A 26222-nucleotide genomic window follows, 5' to 3' on the forward strand; every position below is an offset into this window, starting at 1 on the left:
TGACAAAACATTGCATGGAACTACAGAAACTCAGCGTTTAGCAGTTCCTGCAAAATTTCAAAAATTTCCTTGACAATATTAGACCGTCCTGAATTGAGGTGAATGAGGGTTTGGTCAAATTCATCACTTCATGTCAGTTTAGATTGAAAAGGAAGTTTTATTTGACTACTAAATGTTGCTGTATTCTCGTACAAACGAAAATGAGTGCTTCAAACCACAAGGTAGAATACAAACTATGGCTACTCAAAGTGTCCGAACCGCATAATTTTCTCAATGTTTTGCTTCGCCTTCCTTGAAGTTTTTGTAGGTACCCATAGCATACACTGTCCTTTTAAACAGTTTGTTACCCACGTCTTGTTTTGGACACATGGAGAGGATGGATGAGGAGCGAATGTTGAAGAGGATCTACAGACCAGAAATAAATGGAAGGAGACCAAGAGGAAGGCCGCGATTGACATGGATGGATAGTGTTATTAGTGCACTGCAGGAAAGAGGTCTAAATATAATGGAAGCTAGAGCTCTTGTTGGTGATCGGAAGGAGTGGAGAGGTGTTGTGAAAGGATAGTAGGTTGTTTGGACGCGTTCTAGTGGATGGGCAGGGCACCGTATGATGCGGCAGGGGTAAACCAGTGAAAGCTTTCGAGCCCTGCTTTTGAACAGAAGAGTGTGTTGCATCAACCTGACCCGGATGACATGGCCGCTTTCTTGTGTCCCATTTCATCTGGAGGGACAAAAGCATGACCGACTTGGGTGCCGAGGTGCTTAACTTGTGGGCATTTGGGTTGGCCATAGTCTAAGAAATTGTGGGATTTTTTTGCTACTTCTTCCCCTTTTGTTTTCTTTTATGTGTTTGTCTTGCTATCGGTCACCCCCTCTCGAGGGATATGACATGGGTAGATAGATAGTCTTGTTTTAAGAAAAAATGCTCCAATCACGCTTGTAAAGTGATGCACCGCTTTGATTGCGGACCTCAAAACATAAAACCATCCAGTTTTTGGTACGATAGCATAGGCAGAGTACAAATTATTTTAAATCAATTTGTAAACGAAACATTTTTTGTTAAATCACAAATGAAGAGCCATGGACAGCAACTAATTAGGACAAAAAGTGTGAAACCAGCCCATTAGTCACGAACGTGTGTTTGCCACCTATAACCGGGACATACTTTGGTTTCTGCAATGGACTGGAGAGAAAAAAATGTCATTCTCAGGCCAAAACAAAAATCCATTATACAGCCAAGCCAATGGATATTAAGGACAAACCCACCACCTCACAATAACAGAAGCCTTGAGGTAGTGATTGAGAATGAGTTAATTGTATCCTTCCAATGTAATTCTGGAAACAACATAATCACACTTGATAGATTGATGATTCTAAAACTTTGTAGTCTTCATTTTTTTTTAATCAAACAAATGTACAACAACAGAAAACGTGACTCAAAGTATACAAATATTTTATCGATACATAGTATTTACAACACCAATCGGTTTGCTGGATGTCTGATGATGTCAGATGTTGAAGGCCGCTTTGCTGGGTCAGGGTTTATCATCATCTAAAGACAAAATTAGTACAAGAAGTATAAATGAATGAAATATGGGCATATATTTTTCTATTGAGAGCATAAATACTTATTTTTCTAACTAATAATTTTAGGTTTGGGTATGCACCGTGATTTAAACCTAAAAGATAAAATATTTAAAACAACAGTATTACCTCAAGGAGAGAAAGAAACTCTGACCCGAGCACACGTGGCATGGGGGGAAGCACGCCCTTTCGGATTTTGTGCCACTTGTGACCGTTAGGGGGCAAAGCATCGGCTCCCGAGGCGCTAACGACAGTCAGAGCCAGTGCAAAAATGTCTGCTTTTGTCAAGTTACTGTAGTCCTTAAAACAAAATATGACAGACATAAACGTGTGTAAATTTCCTGAATGTAAAACATTTTAAAGTTATGACAGACCTCTTGTAGAACTTCATTGGCCAGATATCTGCTGTCACCTTCTTCCACTTGAGGACTGTTGACCTGCGTTACGTGACCGAGATCACCTAAAAGAAACCATGTGATTTTATGTAAACAACGTCAACTAGAAAGTGGGGAAATGTATTAAAAAGACTGTGTGTATTATTTAGCGCCTCATAGTGGTAAAAAGAAATATTAAATCAGTAAAAAAACAATACTGATTTATATAAAAAACTAATTATTAGTTTGGTCACTGAGACTCCGTAGTTTGTACTCGGTCTTGTGCTTTTGAGCACTCGTTTTCATTTGCATAACGCAATAGAGTGACATCTAGTGGTCAAATAACACACACCGTCCCTTTAAAGAAAGCGGCCAAACCTATTTTGTAAATAACACCGCCGCTCAAAAAGTCCTCCTCATCCCAGCTGCTACCAGACTTTTTGGATATGAAGATGTTACCTAGGAAACAAAAACAGCTTCCCTCAGTTTTCCAGTTTGACGTTTTCTGACTTACAACTACCAAAACTCACTCGGTTTGATATCCATGTGCACTAGAGACATGGAGTGGATGCATTCAAGGCCTCGGGCGACTTGCAGCAGCAGGCACCTGAGTTCGACTTCTGACATGAGGGCGGGGCGCTTGGTGTTGCGTTCGATGGCCTCGGCGAGCGTGCCGCCGTCGCAGTACTCGTTTTGAATGAGCAAGTGGTCGTCGTCCTCCACCCAGGAGGAATAGTAACGCACCACGTTGGGATGTTGGGCCAGTACAGCGTGGGCAAACACTTCTCGCATGATGTGTTGTCTGCTTGAGAGAACAACACTAAATCAGGACAATTGTATTATGGTACCACAGGGTGCAATGAAATCTGAAGCTAAGCACCTCCCTGAGACTAGGACTGCAAAGATTATTTGACGTTGTCGAACATAAATCGCTAATAGAAATATTTGACTATTAATTCAACTGTCGACTATATTTGTAAGACACATTTTTCCAACAGAGAAGCATTCTCGACATGAATTTAATCTCTGCAGAGTTTCTTGGTCTAAAACTGTAACATACAGTCAAACACGATGTACGCGTGCAAAACAGTCAAGTTTGGGAGTATCTTAGCCTGGAAATGGCAAAGCACACCTCCTCTATCATGATAGTACCTTGGTGATGGAAAAACCTTTCAAGAGAACAATCGAGACAGTTGATGGCAATGGAGTCTGACTCGCCTCTGTAGGATTCAAATAACACTCAAGCTGATATGGATTTGATGACATGCATTGTACATTTGATACGCGGATATTTCGCTATAAAAGAGAGCTTGAGCCAGAAAGTGGCTGAGAAACGTATTTGAAATTAAATGCGTGCAGTCTGAAGAACAAAAGTCAGTCGTTAAAACGTTAAAAACCACAAACATCACTTCTTAAAATCATTTGATTCTAAACAGTTGAGAATCATTACATAAATGAGTTATAGACTTAGGAGTTGACTACTGAAGGTAAATCACAAAATCCACACATTTGGTTAATTTACTGTACTGCTGCTGCTAATGAGAAAGTTCTTGGTTTACTTGATTTTAATTTCGTATTAACAAGCATAAACAGCCTGCTGTTGCCAGGCATTGATCTTGGGCGAGGTTGTTGGGGCCGTGTTAGGTTGAAAAGTGGCCAGGGAGCCACTAGGAAGTGCTAAAGAGCCAGATGCAGCCCCAGAGCTGCTTACACATGAAGGCACATGATTATCAATTGTGTTGGTATTTATAGGCGGTGCCTTGACACGAAACCTAGCTAAAGACAATGCCCAAACGCCTAATGTACAACTGTGTAAATTTTCCTCAAAAATTGGTTAGGCCGTTTCGAAGTCCATAAGTCACAAACACACACGGGGGATTTTTAAATAAGTTTAGATTTAGATTAGATTCACCTGTCCCCAAAAATGTACAGATTTATCGATGTAGGTTTCTACTCACTGTGAATTTTACTTACAAATCTGCAGTATGTTCAATAAAATGTGCATTTCTCACTGTGTGATTGATTAATTGGGTTTATTATCATTTGCCAAATAATTTTATCAATGTTATGCTAATTATCTGATTATTCGACTATCGGTAATCGTTTAAATAGTCGGTGACTAGTCGACTATTAAAATCATTCGTCATCACTTGAAACCCTACCGTAGACACACACAAAAAATACAGAAGAGTGGCCCCTCTAAATATGAGCTATTCTAGTTATGAGGAATTCAAGCTAGGAGATGTTTTCATCAGAAAAATCTTGCCAAATATGAGAGAAAATCCAACTTATGACAATTTTCAGACGCTACGTCTAGAGCAGGGGTGTCAAACTCATTTTAACTCGGGGGCCACACGATAGAACAAACATTCTGTCGGGGGCCGGACTAATAGATTAAAGAGAAAGAAAAAGAGACAAAGAAATAAGAGAAAGAGGGAGGGAAAAGGAGAGAGGGCAGGACAAAGAAAGAGAGGGAGAGCGTGAGAAACAAAAGATAAAAAGTCATGAGAGAGGGGGAAAAGAAAGGGAGAGGAAGAAATCCAACGAGAAATAGAAAGACAGAAAGAGAGAAAATAAAGCGCGAAGGGTATGAAGAGATAAAGAGAAAAGAGAGAAAAGGAAAAAAGGAAGTTAGAGCAAAAGAGGTTAAAAGACACAAAGAGAAAGAGACAAAGAGCAACAAAGGAAAAAAATAAAAGACACAGAGAGTGAAATAGACAGAGTGGGAGAAAAGGGGTGGAAAAGGAAGAGAGAAAGAGATAAATAAATACAAGTACAGTGTCTTTGTGAGAGGCACCTGGCTTTGACAACATCATGGAGATGGAGATAGATGGATAGAGAGAGAGATAGATAGATAGATATAAATAGAGAGATAGATATGTTGAGTCAACTTGGATGATTTTAGGAGGGCAGGAACGGATTAATTGGTTTTCAGTTATTTCTTAGGGAGGAAATTTGTTCAAGATACAAAAAATTCCCAAAATTATCTGTCGCGACTTACTTATCTCCCAATCCCACGAGTGGTTGTTTTGACCGCTTGATGGCGTAGAGGCAGCCGTCGAGTCTTTTCACACACTTGAACACGGCGCCGAACTCCCCACTGCCGATCGTCTCCAGCTCGAGGAACTCTGAGGTGTACCTGGAGGTCACTTCGGTTCTTATTGCAGTCGGCCTCTAAAAGTGGCAAACGAAAGATTACAGGCAGTTCTCGCCACACAGCTTCTGAGATGTGGGGGGACAACACGAATTAAATTCCATTTTTGGTTAAATAGTTTTAATATTTTCAAAGAAGTACGAATACCTTAGAGTCTCCTGTAGAACGACTCGCCCGTGTTCTCTTGCGGCAGTTCTTCTGCGATGTGGAATCTTGGATGTGGAGTGAGATGGGACTGAATGGATTTAAATTGACTTCAGGTCGGTTGTTATTGACTTCTGTAATGGATTTTGCTGAAGGTTTTGCATTTTTGAACAGGGATCGCCTGCAGTGGAACGTGGGGCTGGAGGTTTTTGCTGGGGATAATACACTCTGCAAACACACACATGCAAAATAATCAATGGGATCCCTGCCCTTGATCAGGACTTAAATTGAAATTCAACAAGACATTAGTTCTGTTGTTCTTAAAATTCTGGACTAATTGATCGTACTAAATGTATACCAGTAATTGAAAGAAATATGCGGGAATACAGCGCAGTAAAATGGTTTGGCTCTAAAGCAGGACTCAAACATTTCCTACAACAGTGGGCTACCAACACGTTACATTTGGTATTTATATTCCTTTTACTTTATTATCGTTTTATTTTCAACACAAGGATACTGCTGGAAGTGTGAATTTCCCTACAGGGATGGATAAAGTATCTATCTACCAGTCTGGATATGCCTCCCTTAGGTTCCTTTCCTCACAACGTTAATCTGTGCTTTGCCATGCTTTCTTACAAAATTTTTGTGTGCATATGTAAAACTCAGGGATGACAATATTGATTTTATTAAATTATAGTAAAAAAATGCTATAAAAAACTGTACAAACACATTTTATTTTATGGAATTCAAAGAAAGAGAGTGAGTGTTTAACTATCATGAGACATCTGCCCAGTCATGGAGGACATTGCTAGCTATCGCTACCTCAACAAAGCTGACAAAAATGATTCGGAGCGACGGTTTCTGACACAGGGCCACCGCTGTCTTAAAAAACTAATATATATGTAGAAACATATAGTGGCCGGAAAGGAATGGGCGCCATCAGGTTGTACTTGCCCAAGACCAACCACTGAAAATGGTGCCCCTACGACCTTAGTGGTTAAGGGGTTCCAAACAACCATACTAATATATATATGATTTATTTCTTGTTGCTGCTGTGGTGATAGGAATGGGTGGAGAGGTGTTGTAAAAGGATAGTGGGATGTTTAGACCCGTTCTAAGGGATGGGCAGGGCACCTGTATGACGCAGCAGGGGTAAACCAGTGAAAGCTGTCGGGCCCTGCTGTTGAACAAAGAGTGTGTTGTGTCACCCTGACCCGAGTGACATGGCCGCTTTCTTGTGTCCCGTTTCATCTGGAGGGACGAAAGTATGACCAACTTAGGTGCCGAGGTGCCTAACTTGTTTGGGTGTTTGGGCTGGCCACGGTCCAAACATTTTTGTGTGTGTTTTTTGCTACTTTTTCCCCTTCTTTTAATTTTCTTTGTTTTTGTATGGGTTTGTCTTGCTGTCGGTCACCCCTCTTGAGGGAAATGACCAGGGTAGATGGATTGAATTTCTCGTTACTATTCCTCGATCATCTGATCTACATACAATTAGGGTAAGTCTACTATGGATCATTTCTAGCATTATTTTTATCTGTAAGATCTTTTATTACAAGTATATCCCAGAGTGTCACGTATAATCTTGTAAAAAATTTACACTACATTGTAACCAATGGAAATAAAGACAATTCTGTTATTTTCTACTATATAATTTTCTTTACGATCAATTAACCGGGGAAAAAGTAAAAGTTTGATATAAGAGTATTAGAAAAAGTAACTGTATTGTTTTCTAACTTGGGTATCCGTATTGCCGTCCATTTAGAATCATATAATGATCAACGAAGGCAGAAACACTTAAAAGTTAAACTTCCGGTCAGCACGGCAAATGAGTGGTGAGCGCATCCGCAGCACAGTTCTGAAGTCATGGGATCAAATCCAGCTACCAGCCTTCCTGTTTGGAGTTTGCATATTCCCCCCGCACTTACGTGAGTTTCCTCCGGGGTCCTCACACATTCGAAAAACGTGTGTCCGGTCAATTGTCCCTGCAACTGTCAACCAGTTCAAGGTCTCCCCTGCCCAGTGCCAGACGACAGGTGGGATGGGCTCCAGCACCCCCGCGACCCTACTGAGGATAAGCGGTGCAGATAATGGATAGATGGATGAAGTGCTGGTACTGTTTAAGGAAGACTGACTGAAGGTTTTAGAAGAAATGCAACATTAATAATAATGTACTTTAGTTGATTACATTATTGAATAGGCATACCTTACGTTCCCCGTTTTTGATCATTTAATTGTGCACAGCATATAACAGTTTTGTACAGAAATATGATATTGTACAGGCCTCTACATATACACGTTAATTTTTTGTTCGACCGATCGTTTTAGAGGGGGGAAAACGAAGAAGCTGTAAGAATTGTTTATATAATTTATTTGGTTGCCAAAAATGACATTTGTTTGTATGTGTGTTGCTGTGAACAAATAGGCGCCACGGTGTGTTTGTAAGGTTTAATTTCAATGAATGAGGTGAAATGCAATCTTATTAAGGGGAGCCATTGACTGAAGTTGACAGGTATGAATACGCATTTTAAAGTTCACGATAGTTCTCAAATAGTCACTTTCCCTCTCAAACGATTTCATGTAGTAATCGAATAATTTGTTTTAAGCTTGAAACTGAAAGTTATACAACATTAGTAGACATTTATGAATAAATGCTCGTAGGAATGGCGAGGAAGGACTCATGTGCAAACAAACTAAATGTATAAGAGTTCATGCAAATCTAGAAAAGCGTAAAAGTAAAACGCAAACCGTGTTTTTAAGCGGAGAGTCAAAAAGTCTCCGTTTCCTGGCGTTTCGGCATCTCGCGTTGAGGACTTGTCGCGACGGTTGCTCCGGCGACCCTTCGTAGAATGGCGAAGCCTTCATCTTGGAAGGAGTCGAGCATGTGGTCAAGAAAGAAGTCTTAGGCGTGCTGGAGCTTTTGGGGCTTCTTTGCGTGAAGTCTTCGCCTTTCCCGAGGGGGCTGATGCGGCTTTGCCGCTGCGCGACGGTCGTAGTTCTTCGCTGGCGCATCGGGGATTTCGTTGGAATATTTAGATTTGGCAACGGCGTCGTCTCCATGGATTTGTTTGGCTTTTCTGTACACGCGTTTGAAAGCTCTGCCACATTTATGGTGACGTCACTCAAATAAGCCAATAGGCAACTCGCTCGCTTAAATTCTTTGATGTTTCATGGCAGCTGACAACCTCAAAGAGGGCATGATCGCCATCTAGCGATAAAGATGCATCCCTAATCATTGCGATTCCCGGCAGGGGTCTCGAACTCAATTGAGTCGGGGGTTTCTGAAGCTAGGATCTGGGTGTTGTTCGGCCAAATGGGGTTTTCCACAAACACTGCGCTAATAAGAACATTCTGCTGTTCTTAGAGGGACAGTGTTTTGTATTTGTCCACTTGATGTCGCTGTAAAGTATGGCGCGACCAATAATGAGTCCAAGGAAGACTACGGAAACCAAAAGTGAAGCCCTTTTTGTAAAAAAAAAAAAAAAAACCAAGCCTTTCTCAAAGACAAAAAGAAGGGAAAAGACTTTTGTTTAAAATTGAATAAAGAATAGAGGAAGAGAAATAAGAAAGAGGCAGAAAGAGGCACAAAGAAAAAAAATTGGGTGATTTATTTTACTACAGCCACAATTATACCATCCCACTGATCTAGAACCAGACATGCAGGTAAGGAAAACCTCAACAGAAGGAATTAAACCTTGAGAAGGGGCCACACAAGAGTTATCATCTGAAGTACTTTTTACTGCAATATCGCAACCTATTCACGCAGATGAAACTGTGACACTAATTGTAATGTCCAGTTGAGGAAAAATGTAAATTCCTTAGTAAAATATGTAATGACTTGAAAAGCGCTATATGGGTCCAGACCATTTACCAATGATATCATTCTCTCTTTTCCACAATGTTGCTGCCGATGTCCTTGCACTAATTCCAAGGTACATACAAATTAGGCCTGTCTCTATAACTGCTACCTTGTAAATATTACCCATCTATCCAAATATTACTTCTCATTTTTTTTCTATCAAGTCTTTTAACACCTGTTTATCCTAGAGAACCACAACCCATCTCGTTCTAAATGCACACTACGTTGTTATCAATTAAGACAATTCTTCTACATATCAATTCCTATGCCAACGATGACCATTGTCATAAAAGCATCAAGGAAAAAAAAAGAACCACGCATCAAACCAACATGTTTTAACCCATTGTTTATTGTAACATTTATCTTATTGCTTCAATTCAAAGGAGAGAAGAGAACGAACTCAATTGTCTCAAAGTCGGCATCGTTTCTGCTGACTGCTTGCTGGAATGAGCGAGTCAATCAATTTGAATCTATCATCGGAGCTTTGTAAATTATTGGAGACCTCGGACTGACTTGTAACTCTTGATTCATTTTGGACAGTATTTGAATCATTCACAATAGCATAACTTATAGCACATCATGGGAAATTATTTATTACATTTAAGTAAGCCATGTTATATTTTTTTCTGTAAAATTGCACAAAATAGTCTTGAAATGATTCCCATGTACAATTACTGAATACAAATGTGAAACGGGCTCATTCCTACTCCGTCAGGTTGCATCACTCTAGCATGCACTGGATAGGAATTAAGGCTACACTACTACAGAGTTGTGTCATGACCCTGATTGAATACTCAGTCGAAAAATTATGCTTCTCGAAAAAAAACCTATATTAGAAGAGACCCCAAGCTGCTAAATGGACACCTTTTACTCATTTGGCTTCCAAAGAAGCAACATGGCAGTCCATCCGGTGCAGAAAATCAACCGGTAGGAGTGGATCGTCAGAACCAGTCTCGCTTTTAAACTTTCTTCATGCCTCTACCCATCAGACAGGCAAAGATTGTCATCACCATTTTAGGGTTGATCTCCACCAAGTCCTCGGGTAGAGCATATACTTTGGCGCCGATTTTCCGTGCCATGGAAATGGCATATCTGTTGGAAGACCACAATTACAGTCAAGAATGGTCAGGGGGAAACCAAAATGCAGGCAAAGATCAATATTCACTTGGCATTCTTGAGTTTGTCCTCATCCGTCAGATTTTCTTTCTGGACCAGCTCAAAGTTCACACTCCCTGGCTGGATGGCTTCGATGAGGTCCAAGACTGGAAGACTAGTACCGAGTGCCTTGTCCTGCGTGGCAAAAAAAAATAGAACGCTTACGATATACAAGTCACACTTTCTCGATGGAAACTGATGAATAAATATTGTCATCAAAATCATTTAGTGCCATAAATGGCAAAAATGAATTTTTACTGGGCTATTAGTAAATGCCTCATTTTGTCTTAAATGTTGGGCGGTCAAGTGCCCGGATAAAATAACCTGGTCAACTTCAGCATTTCGTTATAAAAAGGGTATATTATCTAGAATAGAAACAGAAACAGTTTTAATATGCACACATAAAATGAATGATTTTACTTCTTGTATTTCTACCCAAATTTAATATGTTCCCCACGGAACAAATATTCGGGATTTTAGGAGTGTATGCTAAAAAAAGAAAACTGCAATTGTTTAACACGGTGCCATTTAGAACAATTGCAATTTTACACAAGCCTAGGACAAAAATAGTAGAAATTCTGCACAATATTTGGTGGTATAATAAATTAAGCTAATAATTATGAGCAAAAAACAAAGAATAAAAAGGCTCAGGAGCTCTAGCACCACCTACTGCACACCACTGTCAGTCTTTATTTTATGCCAGTTGCAGATTAATTATGTATCAATCATTGTTAGACTCTCCCTGAAAAATAATGTTCTTACCTTGAAGCTTTTGATAGAGGAAGACTTGCCAGCATCAGATAAAGTTTTATTCACCCAGGCAATAATTATATCCTCTCCTGCTACTTGTCCATCCCCAAGATCTTCAAGAATATTTAACGTGTACCTATAAATATAGAACCAAAAAATAACATGTGTTTTGACTCCGATACAACTAGTCTTCATGCAGCTGACCAAAAATTACCTTCTCATCAGCTGCCAAACCAGCGCGAGGGTGAGAGTTGAATTCCCGTCATAGAGGTCCTGTCCAGCAATTCCTACTAGCGAGAAACCTGCTCCTTTTTTTCCCAGCTCCACGGCATAGTTACAGTTTTCAATCTGCCACAAAAATTTCATTACCCCTCTAATAAGTGAAAATGTGTTACCAAATGTAAGGCGACATGATTTATACACTTACCTTTTTCAGATGGCCGCCTCCTACTTTTTTAAATGGAGGCTTGTTAACTCTGTCCCAGTCCACTGGCACTTTGCTTTTTTCATAGAGTTGGAGAATGGCCATTGCATCCTGTAGGTCGCTGTATTAGAAGGGGCAAACGTGAGATGCGTTTGTGTAGACTCAATCAAGGGTGGGTCCATCTATTTTGCAAGAATTCATTTGAAAAGTAGAAAGACACAGACCCATATATATGGTGTACTCGTGGACTGACTCCTAGGGAGTTCATCCAGTTCCTGAATGTCCGCTCTTCTCTGGTCTCACCTTGGAAGAGCAACATGACATTTATTAACAGTTATTATGCAGATTTATTTTTTTCTTTTTTCAGTAAAAAACAAAATAATCAATTTCCAAAAAACAAAACCAAACATCGGGGCGTTTTATGCAAAATAAAATGTCCAGAAATAGGTAATTTTTATTTATATCTCAAAAAATAAGATTATTTTGTAAGAATCCTCCCAAAATATGCTAATTGGCCATCCAAAAATTAAGTCATTTTGTTTGAACGTCATAGAATAGTGTCATTTATTTTTAACTAAAAAAATAGGTCCTTGTTGTCAAAAACAGCCCCAAAATAACTAGCTCATTTTATCTAAAATTATCCAAAATTTGGGTCCTTACGATAGATTAAAACCATGAAAATCATGACATTGTTTTAACCGAAGATAGGGTTATTTGATTTTAAACCCCCAAACGGTCGTGCTGTGCATAAATCAAAATAATCATTCTGCAATAAAAAAACATGATGGAACCATTATGTATGTCTTCGGTTTTTGTTTACGTCAACACAAAATATTGGGTCATGTCTGACATAAATCCTTAAAAGTTGGATCAAATTGATCCATGATTGGTCCTCTTTTTACTTAATATGGGACATATTTGATATTTGAAGAGTGTAGATTATTTTTTACTGCAAATCCAAAAAGGAACCATTTTAACGGACCATATAGAATTTTCCAACTCAATTTCTGGGAATGTAAATCAGTGTCATTGAACGCGTCTTACTTGCAAGATTCCAGTCTTGGTTCTCTGGTTTGGTTAGGGCCGGGTGTTTGTTGAAAAGCGTGGCCACAAAGGCCAAGTTGAGCTTTGCATTTCCCGATACAACGTCATTCGCTGTCACGAATTGTCGGCAGCCGAGAAGGTCGGCCTGCTCCAGCATGAGCTCGGCCCGCTTTGCCAGATTTTTCTCCTGGTGGTGCACATATAGGGCTAGTTTGAGACCCGATTTTGTCGACAGAACAGAACCACAATGCTTGCAGATTCTTCATTTTTGTATCAATATAGGCAGTAAAATTTTTTAAAAAGCAGCAAACTTGTGAAGTACTGTATTAGTACATATTTCACTAATCAAAGGAAGACTGTAATTTATGACCACTGGATAATTGAAAATGAGTGCTACAAAGCACAAGGAAGATTACAAACTACTGAGACTCAAAGAAGCAAACCCCGTGTTCCATTTTATTTGCACAGCCTTTTACAACAGCTTACCTGTTGTAGGGTACTATTAGCAGGGATTTGGCGAACAATCATGTCACCTCCCTGTAGGTGAACCTCATGTTATATAAAATAAATGCAAAAGAAAACAGAAAAGCCTAAAGGTACATTGTGTAATATTTGACCACTAGATGGCACTGTATTGTCTAATGCTGACAAAAACCAGTGTCAAATGAGCACAGCCTAGCAGCAAGATGCCAGGCAAACATGCCAGCTACTATTGGGTATGGATTCAGCAATGTTAAAGAAATACCGTACTCATTTTTCGACCAATGAATATTAACATTAGTGTAGGGATAATGCCGCCATCCAACTCCACCCACTGAACTGCCTCTACGAGAAGTGACTGGACTTTCCAGCAGTGTATATAAAACGGGCTTGAATTAAGATTTTTTTTTTTGTTTGACCCAGTTTCCCTTGTCATGTAAATAAAATGTTTCTGTTGGAATCAAACCACATGCTATATTCATTTGTGTGTCGCTACTTGTTTTCCTTCTGGACTGATCAATCATTATCCATTTTAATGAACTGCACAATCGCTTGTTTGAAGCTTAAAATACAATATGTTTAGTGTATCGTGTTTCCGTAGTGCAGTGGTTAGCACATTCGCCTGAAAAAGTCCCTGGTCCAAAATTGGGTGGAAACATATATTGTCCTAGAGAGGGGTGGGCGCCTCCAGGCTGTACTTGCAGAAAATAATGCCCCTACGACCCTAGTGGTAAAGTCATCAAACCAACCAACCATTGCTTCCTTCATAATAAATGCTAGTCACACATTTCGAATTATTTTGTGTGGGAAACCGAGAGCACCGCCAAATAGGTGACCACTGAATTAAATCCTGAACCAAATAATAATGATTCAAAGCCATTTTCTCTACATTGGTATGATGGTTTATTTATTTTTGCCTATTATCCAAGTCAATGTTTTTTTTTTTAGTGAAGTTTTTTGTATGACTAGGAGGCACTAAATATTACACACTCTCCCTTTTAAACATTTAAAGAAAAGAAAATTGAGGGTTACGCAAATGTAATCAAAAAAAGAAGAAAAGCAAAACATTGGGTTTAACATGCTTATGCATAGTCTCCCAGGCACTGTGACAATAGAGCTGATGTAGAGAATGTGAGTGATGTAAATCTTAAGACAACCACGAGAAAAAAAACCTAAGTGATCCAATTAATTAGAAAAAGCCTCATTTAGTAGGTTTCATGCTACATCAACTTACATAGAGTCCAGTCATATCAATTTCTACTCGCTCAACGTCCTCCTTGCTACCATCGGGGGCGATCTGCTCCAAAAGGTGGAAATACGCCTTTGAGTCCTGTACACAAAGATTCAAATAAGCCTTCAAATGAGTGCAGAAAGAAATTCTTTTATTGAGCATTTTGAAATTACTGAAGCGCTTTATCTTGCATACCAGTAATGAAAGCGTTATCTGACCTTAATATCCCCCGAAAAGTTTGTCAGGGTCATGCCAACTTTCTTCAGGTGAAAATTGGCCCAGCGCAGCAACAACTCCTCTGGGCTTAGTTTCATCAACTCCTCCAAACTCTCACCTTCCTCCAGTAATGCCGCAATTGCTTTATAATGAAAAAGGAAAAATGTTGGTTTAAAAAGTCGATCGTTTTCACAGACATAGCAACGGTTGAATTACAGTCTTAATATCCATCGCCAAGCTTATAGAATGCAAGGTTTTCATACAAGTACCTTCATTCCGACTCAGCTCAATATCTGCAAAAAGTCCGATCTTTATGATTTGCCAGAGAAGTCCGAGGACCAGATGAGGTTTTCCCTCTTTCAGATCTTGAGCTCCGATGTTGACGACTTGGCAGCCGATAGCAGAGGCTGAATTCAGGGCAAGATTGAGATTCTCCTGTTTGGTAGACACACAAGTAAAGACAAACGAACACACATAGAAAATATTTTAGTTTCCAAAAAAAAGATAGTAAAATCCCCCCCAAAAAATTTCTCTAAATTATAAGTGTTTTTATTTTCCTATTCTTCCCATACATGTTTTTTTCTAGTATGCCTACACTAGCATTCAAAAGGTTGGAGTGGCTTAGAAATCTCCATTCTTTGAAGAAAGCAAAGTTTGAAGGACAATTAGTTTTCAAATAAAAATCATTATTACAAACCTAAATTTTTCATGCTAAACACTACTGTCTGGGTGATCCCAAACTGTAGAGTATATTGAAAAAAATTGTATAAACACCTTACGTAACAAATGGCAAGGAATATATCTCATTTCAAGTAATATTTTCCTCTTTCACAAAATATGATTTTTAAAATGGTAAAACAGGAAAAATACAGTTGACTTTCTTATTTTGATTAAATAATTCTCAAAAACTCAAATTCCAAATATTTAGAGCTTTGAATAGATATTTTTTTTATTTCACTAAAGAAATAAATTAATTGTAAAATACAAAAAAACCACAATGACTTTATTAAATGGATAATTATTTGACTTCTTTCCCCTCCATTATCTGACTGGGCTTTTTGCAGTACAATACACCTGCACCCAGTCCATTTCTCAAGTGCTCTATACATTTGCTGTAGTATTCACAAAGCCCTGCGGTAACATTGCATTAATGCTAATACAAACAAAATCTACACAATCGCCCACCTGAGTAGTGAATGGCGTAAGTTTCTTTGTATTGATGGTTCGCTCATCAATGGTCTCAGGAACCGATTGGTTGATGAGTTTGCTGCACAAACACATCCAATGAGAGGTCAACGTTATGACAGGTAAGTCTATTATAAACCATCCATAAAATAATAGAACAATGCCAAGGTTTTACATAGAAAAACACACATCTATACACGGGTATCTGTAGGGAACTCCAGCAGGAAAGAGCACGCACCAAATTTCAGCAGAATCTTTTTGATAGTGTATAAAAAACAATTATTCAACAGCTTAAGTGATGTGAATTACAAAACTTTGTGAATCCATTTGGCAATTAAATATTGATGACCGATACCAACTATAATGCATGAAGATGCTGCTCCTATAAATAAATGTCCATAAAACATTTACCAAAGTACAATGCCGTCTGCCAGCGCTTTGAACAGCGCTCCGGTGTTGGGGTCTATGGGGAGAACGTGTTTGCAGTCCGGATCATTCTCCAGTGTAGAGTTGATATAGTTTGCAAAGGCGTAGCGCTCCTGTTCTGGAAAATATAGCACCTTTGGAAACTCAACAGCTGGCAAGAGCATAAATAGATACTTTTTCTGACAAACAGCTTTGATCACAATGTTGAAAGTGAATTTGGATTTTTGTCCAAGGATGAAGGTGTAAAGAAAAATGGACATGATTTCATGTGTGTCTAAATGGCAGAAGTTTGATCACCACCTAGTGACAAAAAGTGCACATGATTGGGAGTCAAATTACTTTTTCAATAATGTATTTATTCCCATCTAATCACCTTGGAGCAAATTTTATTTCTAAACAAACTCGAGATTGTATAGCGTCACATTTTTGATAGTTTCATCACAGAGAGTTTCTCCGGGCTTACCAGAGATTGAATGTTGCGTTCCTTCACTTGAAATTTCACTGGTGCCCCCAATGGCAACAATGCCTTCCTTCTTGTTGAGAGCTTTTCGGAACCCTTTGGCAATACGGTCGTTCTTCACATCGATGAAAATCTAGGTGAGTCCACAAAGTTCAAAACTAAAATTCGACTCTTCTCTTGACAGAATCCCTTATTTTGCAGTTTAGCTTCTGGTTTCTTCGGTTGGTAAATCAGTTAGTCCGTAGCAAAGTCAGTCTGTTAGTTAGTGTTACCTACAGCGGCGAACTCGTCGAAGTTGATGCGGCTGTCTTTGTCCCGGTCGAGTTTCTGAATGAGGTCACGGAGTTGGTAACCAGGTATGGGGTCACCCAGCTCACGGAAAACATCGCCAATTTCATTGATGGTGATGTAGCCATTGCTATCTAAATCTGCAGACATTGGATATAATAGAAATAGAATTGTTTTTAATGTCGTTGAATAGAATTAGAACACCCTGAACTGGTTGCCAGCCAGTCCAGGGCACACAGAGACAGACAGACCACACGCTCATTCACACCTAGGGACAATTTGGACCAGCCAATTAACATGACATGCAAGTTTTTGGAAAGTGGGAAGAAACCGGAGTTCCCAGAGGAAACACACGCAGGCACGGGGAGAACATGCAAACTCCACACAGGGAGGCTGCGGTAGCTGAACTTGAACCCTAAACCTCTGCACCGTGGGGCTGCAGCTAATCACCCAGCTGCCGTGCGGTCCACATATACATATACATATTGTATATATAATTTTGCAGAGTTTCATATGGCAACAACAAAAAGAGGAATACATCCAAAATCGTTGCGAGATATGTTTTTTAGGGTTGTGATGGGAAGAGACTGTCTTCGAGCCTGTTAGTCTTTGTTTTAAGGGACTTGTAGCATCTACCAGTGGACAATAGGTCAAAGAGGTGGTGGCCAGGATGAGAGGAATCCTTTAGAACAGGAGTGTCAAACCCATTTTAGCTGGGGGCCACATGCTACAAAACAAATCTCACGGGGGCCGGACTAGTAAGTTTAAGAGAAGGAGGTAAAGAGAAAGCGAGAGAAGGAAAGCGAGAGAGCGGGAGAACAAGGGAGACAGTAAGAGAGAGAAGGTAGGAGACAGAAAAAAGAGAGAGTGAGAGAAATGGAGAGAGCACAATAGAGAGGGAAAGAGCCAAGTCAAGTCTATTTGTATAGCCCTTGATCACTAGGAGTCTCAAAGGGCTGCACAGACCACAGATTATTACAAACTATGACTATACCATCCCCTGATCTAGAGCGAGAGAGCGAGAGCAAAAGAGAGAAATATTACTACAGTTGATTTGCGAGTAGTGCCTGGCTTGGGTGACATCAAGTGGACATGTTTCAAACGGCATTTTATTCTTCTCTTGTGCTTCTCTCAGTGTTGTCTTTCAGGCCAGATTAAAACCCCTGACGGGACTGTTGTGGCCCGTAGGCTGCCTGTTTGACCCCTGTGCTTTTGAATGTTTTCAGCTATGCAGCGGTAGGGCAAGCTGGCAATTTCCTCCTGATTGGGCGGAGAACATCGGAGGATTTTCTGGGCCATGTTGATGACTCAGTGAAGTGAAACCTAATGGAGGAAACACATGAGCTAACGCTAATAGCTAATGTTTCTTATTTAACTCACAGTGTTTTCAATTGACCTTTGGTAATTAAAGAATTTTTTTCTTGACTTGTTTGATTATGAGCACCAGGTAAACGCCCAAAACACAGCGCAGGAAATAGTGCCCCTACGACCCTTGTGGTTAAGGCATCAAACCAACCACCCCATGGCTTCCTTCATAATAAATGCTAGTCACACTATTCGAATTATTTTGGGTAGGAAACCGAGAGCACTGCCTGCTGGCCAAATAGGTGACCACCAAATTAAATTCTGAACCAAATAAATATGATTTATAGCCATTTTCTCTACATTGGTATTATTTATTTTTGCCTATTATTCAAGTCAATGTTTTTTTTGTTAATGAAGTTTTTTGTACGACGCAGTAAATATTAGACACTCTCCCTTTAAATATTTAAAAGAAAATTGAGGGTTACGGCAATGTAATCAAAAAAGAAGAAAAAAGCAAAACATTGGGTTTAACATGTTTACGCATAGTCTCCCAGGCATTGTGACAATAGAACTGATGTAGAGAATGTGGGTGATGTAAATCTTAAGACAACATTACAAAGTTTGAAATAAACAAAAGTCAGGCATTTAAGGTAAAGCAGGGCTTTGAACTGGCACATGACATCTAGTCTATACCACACAGTGCAAAGAGTAAACCTTTATACTGTTTCTTTAGTATCTTAGATCTTTGTTTTTGGGAGAAATTTAATTTGGTTGACTATTAAACCTTTTGACTTTTTGGTTGCCTGACGTGACAATTTTGTGCATCTCGAAAGGCTTTCTTAAAAACCCACCAGCCCCCAGGTAGACCAGAAAAGCTTTGGAATTTAAGTTATGTCTATGATCTGTGTCCTAGTCCTAGCCCGAATGAAGCCTTGCAAGTCCAAATTAACCTACATTCAACTCAAAATGTCATAACTGAATTATTTGAACACATCCGTGTGTACAGTTCCACTCACTATATCCTTCAAATACGTTTTTTATGGAGTAGCGAGCTGGACTAAATGTTTAACCTGCAGTAGTCAGAGACTCGCACACCCCATGGGCCAGTCTGTGCTTGTCCTCGCTGTCTTGTCTTCCACCTTTTTCAATTTGAATGCATGTGCCAGTAATTTCTTTCAAGTGTATGCAGCTAATGTGTGTGTCCTAAAACAATGCACAATATCAATTATTTACTTACCAAATTTCTGAAATCCTTCTCGGATCTCCTCCATTTCCTCGGGGCTCATCTTATCCGACATCCTGACCGAGGAAAACACGTTGAACTGAATAGTCTTTATTGTCATTTATATCAATGTTGAGAAACATTGTATACAACCAGATTAGACATGGCACTCCATGGTAAGCATGTAATAGAGTATTTAAAAGATAATAAGATAACACTGTCAGGGTAAAAAGGCAAAAATGTAAATAAGTAGTGATTCGAGACTGGCCTATGTTATTGTGATTTGTAGTAACTGGTAAATAGTCCGCATTTATATAGCGCTTTTGAAGTCGCTGAAGACCTCCCAAAGCGCTTTACAATGTGCTTCACACTTACCCATTCACACACACCGATAGCGGCGTCAGTCATGCAAGGCAACTACCCACTTATTGGGGGAATCTGATTTTAAACTGACCTGATGTATTAGGGGTTGCCTTTACTCCAAATCATTACATATTGGTAATAACATTGTAAAAACGTAGCAATGACATAAATTGTTATATTACAAATGTATAGGGTAGCACTTCCTACCAATCAGTAACAAAACGTAGCTCTCTGCTTAAAAAGGTTTGGTGACCCTCTGAGGTAGTGCAACCGAAAAAGCACATAGAAGAATACAAACTACAGGGATTTAAAGTGAACAAAACACACCATTTTCTTTCTTAATTTTTGCTTAGCCTTTTTAATAATATTAGTGCACCATAGCAGTCGTGCAGTGAAATATGAATATATTTTCATTGTTTTGTGGAGTTGTTCAGGGGAAAGAAACTTTCTGATTCCTTTTCATCCTTGTTTTAAACAAGCCTTAGCGCCTACTAGAGAGGACATTTAGGTATTGTGTTACAGACATTAAGCATTGTCCTTTTTTGTGGTGAGGAATATAAAATAGTGGAAATCTTGTCCACTGCCTCGATATCCTCATTTGGATGAATTGAGGCCTATCTTTGTCTGGGACGACTGAATTTAGTTGTAATGTTCCTTTGTTTTCGCTAGAGGACACTGCTTCAAGGGAAACGATTGATTTTTCCAATTTTTAATTTCTTTTTTGCTATTTAAAAACTATAAGTGTTTCCTATCAAAATAATGTGCTTCGTACATCTCTTTGACAGCCTCAGAAAATAAAACATTCGTATTATCGTTTATTTTCATGTTAAACGTATGATATCAAATTAACAAAAGGAAACCAACTGAAACGCAGGTGTATGCAATTGACTCCATCGCCATAACGCATTACAGAAGCCCCAATTTCATTAAGATACACGAAATTTCTACCATTTTTCATGCACGATGACGAGGCAGTTTATCAATATACGGTTCATTGAAGAAATAACAAACAATGACATTTAAATGCCCTCCATACTGAAGGTTTAACGCTGTGGTTTATAAAGAGGTAAAAGTGATACAAATACTATTGTAAGAAAGACTTAAAATGGTTGACTGCCTACACACATGGAAGATGAATAATGATTTAGCATCTTGCAAGATTATAGTGTAAAAAAATAGAGGCATTTTCTACATTTGAGGAGAGTAAGTCGAATAAAAAACGTCAATTCTCACCTGAAGTCCGCCGAGTGATTGAAGTCCAGGAGAGAAGTGCCCGCTGCGTCAGCTTCGGGAAGCTCCCCGTTTTCTCTCACCAACACCGCCCGGTGCGAACTGTAGCTCCGCCCACCCGCGCTGCCCTTGTTCTTAATCGAACCACGCCCTCCTACCTCTTTTTTGAAATCGGCGGTCAATTGTTTTAATTTTGTTCTCCACTAACAAAAGAATCAGTCTGATGTTTTTGCTTTTGGACAATAGAATTCATTTAAAAATAAAAATAGTTTTTCCCAAATAAACAAACAAACAAACAAACAAACAAATAAATAAATAAATGGAACGAGGATGGACATCAGAGCCAAATGAAAAAAATAACGGAGTAAGATTTATTTCCCCCCTTACATTAGTTATAAACAGGGTTGGGTAGGGTTACTTTAACGGGATTACTTTCAATTACTTTTGGATTACTCCAATACCAAATATGCTAATAAAAGACAAAATAAACTAAATATGAATAAAATTATGACTCACAACACGTGGTAAGCTTTCTCTCCTGGCGTTGATCTCTTTGATCTCCGGCAAAACTAACATAAAATGCGACAGAAACAAAATGAAAATAAATCCAAACAGCTTGCCAACATCATTTTTGCCGTTGCTTGTATCCATTACTCCCCAAACCTGCACAAAATTAAGTAATTTTATTCATATTTAGTTTTTTTGTCTTTTATTAGCATATTTGGTATTGGAGTAATCCAAAAGTAATTAAAATTAATCAATTTAGAGTAACCCTACCCAACCCTGGTTATAAAATTAAGTAAAATATCATAAAATTGGCGCGATTTAAAAAAGAAACAAGTGCCATTTTGTGACCATGACATAAGATGATCATATTTTTGGCAATGACAGTCAAGTCATGTTTATTTGTATAGCCCTTAATCACAAGGAGTCTCAAAGGGCTGCACAGACCAATGACTAATACAGACTACAGACTTTTTTCACACCATCCCCTGATATAAAACCTACATGAGGGCAAGGAAAATCTCAAAAACCTTAACATGAGGAAAATGAAGAAACCTTGAGAATGGACCGCACATGAGGTAATCCCCCTTCCAGGATGACCAGGCTGCACTTGGTGTTGCTATAACAAATAATACACTAATATTGTCAACATGAGATATAGGTCATTCATAATGTATAGAATAAAGGTGGGTTTAAGCCTAGATTTAACAATTAATTTGTAGAACTAACAGTAGTAGCTGGTAAAATATATAAACAATAAAAATAGCATAAATAGATAAATACAGTTTACTTTTATTAAGGATTTCAGTAAAAAAAAAATACATCGTATTATTAGAAAACAAACTCATCATGTTTGTGTATGTGGCGTTCTGTGTTGGTGTGGGGAGCAGGGGGTTAGGGATTATTTTATTATTTTTAGCAGAATGGTTTTACACAGCACTTTAAGTTGCAGTTTGTTGTTTGAAAAGAGTTATACAAAAAATTGATTTGATTGAATAAAGTACATATGCTTCAAATGACACTGCCACTTTCTAATTTCATACGTATTGAATGCTTCTTTCCCTGTGAAGTAACAAGGTATTGCCAGATCTCTCTGTTGCTGCTTCTACCAGTCTCTACATGTATGAATTCCTTATTTCTCTTCTCCTCATACTTGCCCGAGCATAGTAAAATCCCCGCCCCGCCCCAACATCCCTGATAAACACACACATACAAAGTAAATTCCATCAGATTCCCACAAAACACTTATGATAAGGCTTTTTCCATTCGAAGTAAAGTCCAGGGCGATCGAAAATCCGTGTAATTGACAAACTTTTTAAAATTGATAACGTTTTAAACCGTACTAAAGTATAATTAAGTGTAATTGCATATCTACTACAGTAGGTGGCAGTCCTGTGCACATTGTCAGAAAGTGCGCATAGCGTTTTAACCCCTCTCCATAACAAAGATGTGGTATACTTATGACATTTTTATGGACAAGTTTTTCATTTTGTAGTCTACCCTAGGAGTTGTTACTAAATTATCATTCATACGCTGGGAGAATGGCAGCAAACAGAAAATCCTTACTGAGAGTCAAGAACACAGCCCAGAAAATCCTTGGCTACTCTCTGCCCAGTCTGTAGGACAGCTCCAATACTATCATAAAATATTCTTGTAACGCCTGCCACCACCTCTTTGTACTGCAGAAGTCTGGTAGATGCTACGGGTCCCTTAAAACTAGGACTAACAGGATTAGACACAATTTATTTCCCAAGGCCATTACCACCCTTAACAAGTGCATAAACTGTAAAAATATCTTGCGATTTATTTTGAAATTTTAGACGCTGCTAAACAACTTTTCCTCTCACTCTTGTTATGATGCACTATTATTTCATTGCACTATTACAATTTGGGTCAGTCTCCATGCACTGTGTTGTATTTTTACATTTTTGCCCATTGATTCAGACCGTCTTTTATCTTATTTTTCTCTTCAAAGTATTTATTGCATGTTTACCTTGCAGTGCCATGTCAAACCTTGTTGCATACAATGACCACACCACATTGATATCAATAACAATATTCTATTCTATTCTATTCTAAATTCATTTCAGATTGGTTGAATTTATGATACGTAAAAATGGACGTGGACTGAAAGCGGTTACTGTATCTGTAGCTGTATTAGACTTTTTATGGTATAGGTAACCACAATGGTAGGCTATTTAACCGGAAACCTGTATCCAAAAGAATAGCAAATTGTCTTTAATTCAATGCAACATGGTAGCATGTTGGAAGACTGGTCATCACGTCCTCCTCACAGTTTGGGAGTACTGAGTTCAACAAACACACACGATCAAGTGTACTGGCGGAGGGTGAGTATGTCGCATGATTGCCTCTGTTAGAATTGAGAACTTTGGCTTGTGGCTCTGGTATCAATCTGTTTTAAGAGGTATATTGACCACTATCATATTGCATCCTTTCTGTCTGCGATATATTGTGTTCTTATTAGCAAAGTAAAGCAGCCGAGTCCCGCGATGGCCGGGCATTATGCCGGCGGGCGGAGACATAACTGCGTGCGATTCCTGTTCAAAGATGTGGGAGCTGAATCCGAAAAAATGTCAAGGCTGGATTTTTTGAGGAGGTTGGTTCAAAAGTGTCTGAAATTTAAACCGGAGGAGATATATTGCATTATAACCCTGCCTTTTGCCAAGGGCTTTGATGTAAGTTTTGTAAAGGCGGCTCTTTTGCAAGAGTTTTGGGATCGCTTTGAGGGGCTGAAGCCCCAGTTTTCTGGATTTACGGTGGAGAAGCTGACTGACAATGCTTGCAAGACAGTCATTGTCAGAATGCATATTGAAGTGGTGAATGCAGATGACAACTGTTTTTGGTTGAGCAGATACTGCTTGATAAAAGGCCAGGCTATGAGGGTGAAGGATGAGGACGGCATTTGGAATTGTACCTGGAGGATACCCATCCAACAATGGCAAGACCCTCAGGGCTTCCAGGGACTGAAACACCCCCCGTCGATGATAGTCCGGGGGAAAACCGGGGCTGTATCCACTATCAAGGACAACCCAAACTCTGCTGCAAATGTGGTGAGCATGGGCATCTAGCTGAGGTATATGATCGAATTATTTTTGGAAAGTGCAGAAAAATTGGACATTCTTTTAAAGGGGTGTACCAATGGCAGAAAGTGCAACCTTTGTGGAGAAACGAGCCACCTCTATAGGAACTGCCAGAAATTGTTTGCTAACAAGTTGAAAGCTAGGAAGGAAGGTAACAAAGACAATAAAGACAATGAAATGAATAAAGATAACAAAGACAATGAAATTAATAAAGTTATGGAAATGCCCAAAGAAAAGGAACAAGAAATGCACAAAGAAAATGGACAAGACAAACAAATTGAAAATGCAGATGTCCCTCCCAAAACCCCTAGTCAGGAAGGACCTGGAGGAGAGGCCAAAAAAATCAAATTTGAATTTTCCTACAATACCTGAATTTAGACAAGACAAACAAATAAAAAAGGCAACTGTCCCTCCCCAAAACCCCTATTAAAAATGCGAATGTCCCCTCCAAAACCCATATTAATCAGGAAGGGCCTGGAGGAGAGGCCAAAAAAAAATCAAAATTGTATTTTCCTCGACTACCGGAATTTGAACAAGACAATCAAATTGAAAAGGCGAATGTCTCTCCCAAAACCCCTATTAGTGAGGCCAAAAAAAATCAAACTTGAGTTTACCTCCACTACCGGCCACGGGAAAGAGGGGTAAAAATAGGACAAATTTTAGCAAGACTTTCCTATATAGGGCACGATTTTAACCTCATTACATATACGGCCATCCTGACAAACACCTCAGGTACGAACTCTTAGAAGACATCCAGTCACATATGCTAGACCATATACCACTAATCGTGGGAGGAGAATTTAATTGCATCCCAAGTCGAAAGGATAGAAAGGGGACTGATGAGGAGTTTAAAGTAGATAAAACATAAATTTTATTACACGACATGTGCCGGACATTTAAACTGGAAGATTGTTTCAAATCCATACATCCAGGAGAGGAGGGCTTTACCTGGTTCAGTAGTGACAACGCCAGAGCCTTTCGAATAGACTACATATTTACAAGGGGTTTAACACTGAGTGATGCCAGATTAATTCCGGTCTTTTTTCAGATCACTTGCTACTGTCCTGCTCTCTCTCACTTCCTTCAGGTATGACTGTTGGGAGGGGTCTGTGAAAGTTGAACTGCTCCCTGCTGGAGGATGAGGCCTTAGCCGCGCAATACAGGGAGCGGTACAAGGACTGGCAGAGCCTTCAAGACTAGTATGATTCACGAGCACAATGGTGGGAGATGACAAATAAACAAACGCAGATTTTTTTTTTAAATGCAGGGAAAAATAATAAACTTAAAGAGATGAAACACACGTCAGGACTACAAAGAAGACTCCAACGTTATTTTACCCTAACACAAAAGGGGATTGACTTTAATGATGAAATCAGAGAGATCAAACAAGAACTAAACGCTTTGGCGGAAATAAAGAGCAAAGGCATCATACTAAGAAGCAAAGAAAGAGAAATAGAAGAAGGGGAAAAATGTATGCGCTATTAAAAAAAAAAAAATGAGCAAAAGTAAGGGGCTTTTTAAACTCCAAAACGAAAACGGGCTAATAACAAAGGAAAATAGTGAAATAACTAAATTAGTCAAAGACTACTACAAAAAATTATATGAAAGGAAAGAAACACATGAGAATTAAATGGGGCAAGTGTTAGATTATATCTCGAGATCAGTGCGTCAAAACCCCTTTTTAGCATCAGATTTTACCCAAGACCAACTGGATGATTGCATTAAG

General features: G+C 39.1%; 2 protein-coding genes across 3 annotated transcripts; both read right to left on the bottom strand.

Annotated features, from left to right (window-relative positions):
• Nucleotides 1–1368: 1368 nt before the first annotated feature.
• LOC148359648 (wee1-like protein kinase 1-A) lies at nt 1369–8397 on the bottom strand. Of its 2 annotated transcripts, none has more exons than XM_088343319.1 (8): nt 8002–8397; nt 5260–5484; nt 4960–5132; nt 2489–2763; nt 2337–2417; nt 1959–2044; nt 1714–1884; nt 1369–1552 (listed from the first exon to the last, which is right to left on the bottom strand). In XM_088343319.1, the coding sequence occupies exons 1-8, from the start codon at nt 8311–8313 to the stop codon at nt 1472–1474; spliced, it is 1404 nt and encodes a 467-aa protein (XP_088199445.1). In that variant the 5' UTR covers nt 8314–8397; the 3' UTR covers nt 1369–1471. The 2 variants fall into 2 exon arrangements, with proteins under 2 accessions (XP_088199445.1, XP_088199446.1); XM_088343320.1 differs by having other exon boundaries at nt 2489–2760; nt 8002–8396.
• Nucleotides 8398–9442: 1045 nt separating this feature from the next.
• Nucleotides 9443–21008, bottom strand: LOC148359649 (plastin-3-like). Its single transcript, XM_088343317.1, has 16 exons — nt 20895–21008; nt 19314–19375; nt 16760–16911; nt 16487–16616; nt 16009–16141; nt 15598–15679; nt 14682–14847; nt 14415–14554; nt 14200–14295; nt 12486–12672; nt 11666–11744; nt 11445–11562; nt 11232–11365; nt 11030–11153; nt 10278–10402; nt 9443–10204 (listed from the first exon to the last, which is right to left on the bottom strand). Exons 2-16 carry the CDS (start codon nt 19372–19374, stop codon nt 10072–10074), a joined length of 1860 nt encoding a protein of 619 aa, XP_088199443.1. The 5' UTR covers nt 19375; nt 20895–21008; the 3' UTR covers nt 9443–10071.
• Between the last annotated feature and the right edge of the window lie 5214 nt (nt 21009–26222).

The sequence above is a fragment of the Urocampus carinirostris genome, chromosome 9, assembly GCF_059441175.1.
Source record: "Urocampus carinirostris isolate Australia breed hairy pipefish chromosome 9, RoL_Ucar_1.0, whole genome shotgun sequence".
Lineage (NCBI taxonomy): Eukaryota > Metazoa > Chordata > Actinopteri > Syngnathiformes > Syngnathidae > Urocampus > Urocampus carinirostris.